Source organism: Penaeus monodon, chromosome 7, assembly GCF_015228065.2.
Source record: "Penaeus monodon isolate SGIC_2016 chromosome 7, NSTDA_Pmon_1, whole genome shotgun sequence".
Taxonomy (NCBI): Eukaryota; Metazoa; Arthropoda; class Malacostraca; order Decapoda; family Penaeidae; genus Penaeus; species Penaeus monodon.
Genome location: NC_051392.1, coordinates 30,606,626 through 30,609,125, shown reverse-complemented (window position 1 = coordinate 30,609,125; position 2,500 = coordinate 30,606,626). Strand labels below are relative to the sequence as shown.

Here is a 2,500-nt window from a genome sequence, read left to right as displayed (position 1 = left end):
TTCAAAATACAGGCTTCTGAAAAAAAAAAAAAAATATGAAAAAATTTTATTTTTCAGAATAATGACTCACCTATAGGATTGACATGACCCCAGTAATTCTCTGTCTGAGGATGCACTTCCGGGTCTCCATACACTTCTGAGGTGCTGGCAATCAACACCCTCGCACCAACACGTTTTGCAAGGCCTGTAAAGTCAAACACAGTTGAGTTCCTAGTTTAATTTGATACTTTAAAACTTAAAACTTAATATTTACACTCTTCTAATTATATATATATATATATATATATATATATATATATATATATATATATATATATATATAATATATATATATATATATATATATATATTATACGTAATATATATATATATATATATATACATAATATATATATATCATAATATATATATATATATATATATATATATATAATATATATATATTTTATATATATATATATATATAATATATAATATACAATATATACATATACATAATATTTTATATACATAATATTATATATATACTATAATATATATATATATATATATTATTATATATATGTGTGTGTGTGTGTGTGTGTGTGTGTGTGTGTGTGTGTGTGTGTGTGGGGTGTGTGTGTGTGTGTGTGTGTGTGTGTGTGTGTGTTGTATGTATGTATGTATGTATGTATGTATGTATGTATGTATGTAGATGTATGTATATTATATATATATATATATATATATATACTATTATATATATATACCCATAATATATACATATATATATATACATATATTATATACATACTATATAAAATATATACATAAAATTAATATATATATATAAATATATATATTATATATATATAATATATATATAATCATATATTATTTTATATTTATATACATATATATATATTATATATATAATATATATATATACATATATATAACTTTATACGATATATTATTTCTATATTTAAAATCTTCCAAGGACATAGGCCCTTATCAATCCATTACTAGATTGGTTATATTTTTTTATTTTTTTCTTTTATTTTTAATCACCATTCATTTACGCACGGACATACCACTTCTACATATCATACGCTAGACTTCAAGGCATATGCATTCTATTGATAGCAATCAAGGTTTTACTTGCCACATGCGGTGACTCACCTCGAAATCCTAGACTTCAAGTGACATATGTATTATCTATAATATATCAATACATATTACATATGATAATAAGACATATTAACATATACACAATTACATATACTACATATATATACATATATATATACATATATATACATATAGATACTATATATATATACAATATATATATACATATATATTATTAATTATTAATATATAACATATATATATACATTATATACTAATATAATATACATTCATATACATATAATAATCTATTATATAAATCTATACATATATATACTTTATACCCTATATATACATATATATCTATACTTTTTTCTTTTATATGTACTATATATCTTTTTCTTTCATTCTTTCTTTCTCTCTCGTTTTTTATTTTTTTTTCTTTCTTTCTTTTTTCTTTCTTCTTTTTTGCTTTCTCTTCTTCTTTCTTTCTTTCTTTCTTCTTTTCTTTATTGTTTTCTTTTGTCTTTTTTTTTTTTTTCCGTAGGTTCGTCTGAGCCGCCGTGGTCACAGCATGATACTTAAATTTGTATTTTCATGTTGTGATGCTCTTGGAGTGAGTACATGGTAGGGTCCCAGTTCCTTTCCCGGAGAGAGTGCCGGTGTTACCTTTTAGGTATTCATTCTCTCTATTTTTCCGGGCTTGGGACAGCACTGACTTGGGTTGGCTTGGCCACCCAGTGGCTAAGTAGGCAGTCGAGGTGAAGTTCCTTGCCCAAGGGAACAACGCGCTGGCCGGTGACTCAAACCCTCGAACTCAGATTGCCGTCGTGCCAGTCTTGAGTCCGATGCTCTAACCACTCGGCCAATATCCGACTAATCAGATATCAAAACAAATACATTTCTCAGTCCTGATGGAGCTCTGCAGCCTTGCCTTCTGCAGCCTCGCCTTCTGCAGCCTCCCTTCTGCAGCCTCGCCTTCTGCAGCCTCCCCTTCTGCAGCCTCGCCTTCTGCAGCCTCGTCTTCCCGCAGCCTCACCTTCTGCAGCATCCTCGGTGGCGACGTGTTCATCCTCATCGGATTGCTGGTCCTTCTCCTTACTTTCCTCACTCTTGCTTTCCTCGGCCATTGCCATGTCTCTCCTGCGTTGCCATACTGCCCAATTTTCTTTGCCATGAACTCATATTCAAATGTGCCCCTCCGGGTTAAACTGCATCTGGGTTCCATAAAAGAATTTTACTCCAATATAGGAGCCTGAACTCCACTCCGGGGTCTCTTCGGGTTCCACTGTGTACCTGCAGTGAATCATCTCCTGACCATTCCCCTTAATGCAGTTTTTTGGCTACATATTTAACGGAGGCTGTATACCCAACCCCTAAGATTTTCATA

At 30.4% G+C, this 2,500-nt stretch overlaps 1 protein-coding gene across 1 annotated transcript in view; it reads right to left on the bottom strand.

The window, feature by feature from the left end:
• The window catches only part of LOC119575205 (UDP-glucuronic acid decarboxylase 1-like), a gene marked incomplete at its 5' end in the record, with an annotated part of 10,856 nt that overhangs the window by 5,903 nt on the left and 2,453 nt on the right, over positions 1 to 2,500 (bottom strand). The window contains 1 exon segment of the mRNA XM_037922698.1: positions 71 to 184. Coding sequence (XP_037778626.1) covers positions 71 to 184 — 114 coding nt within the window.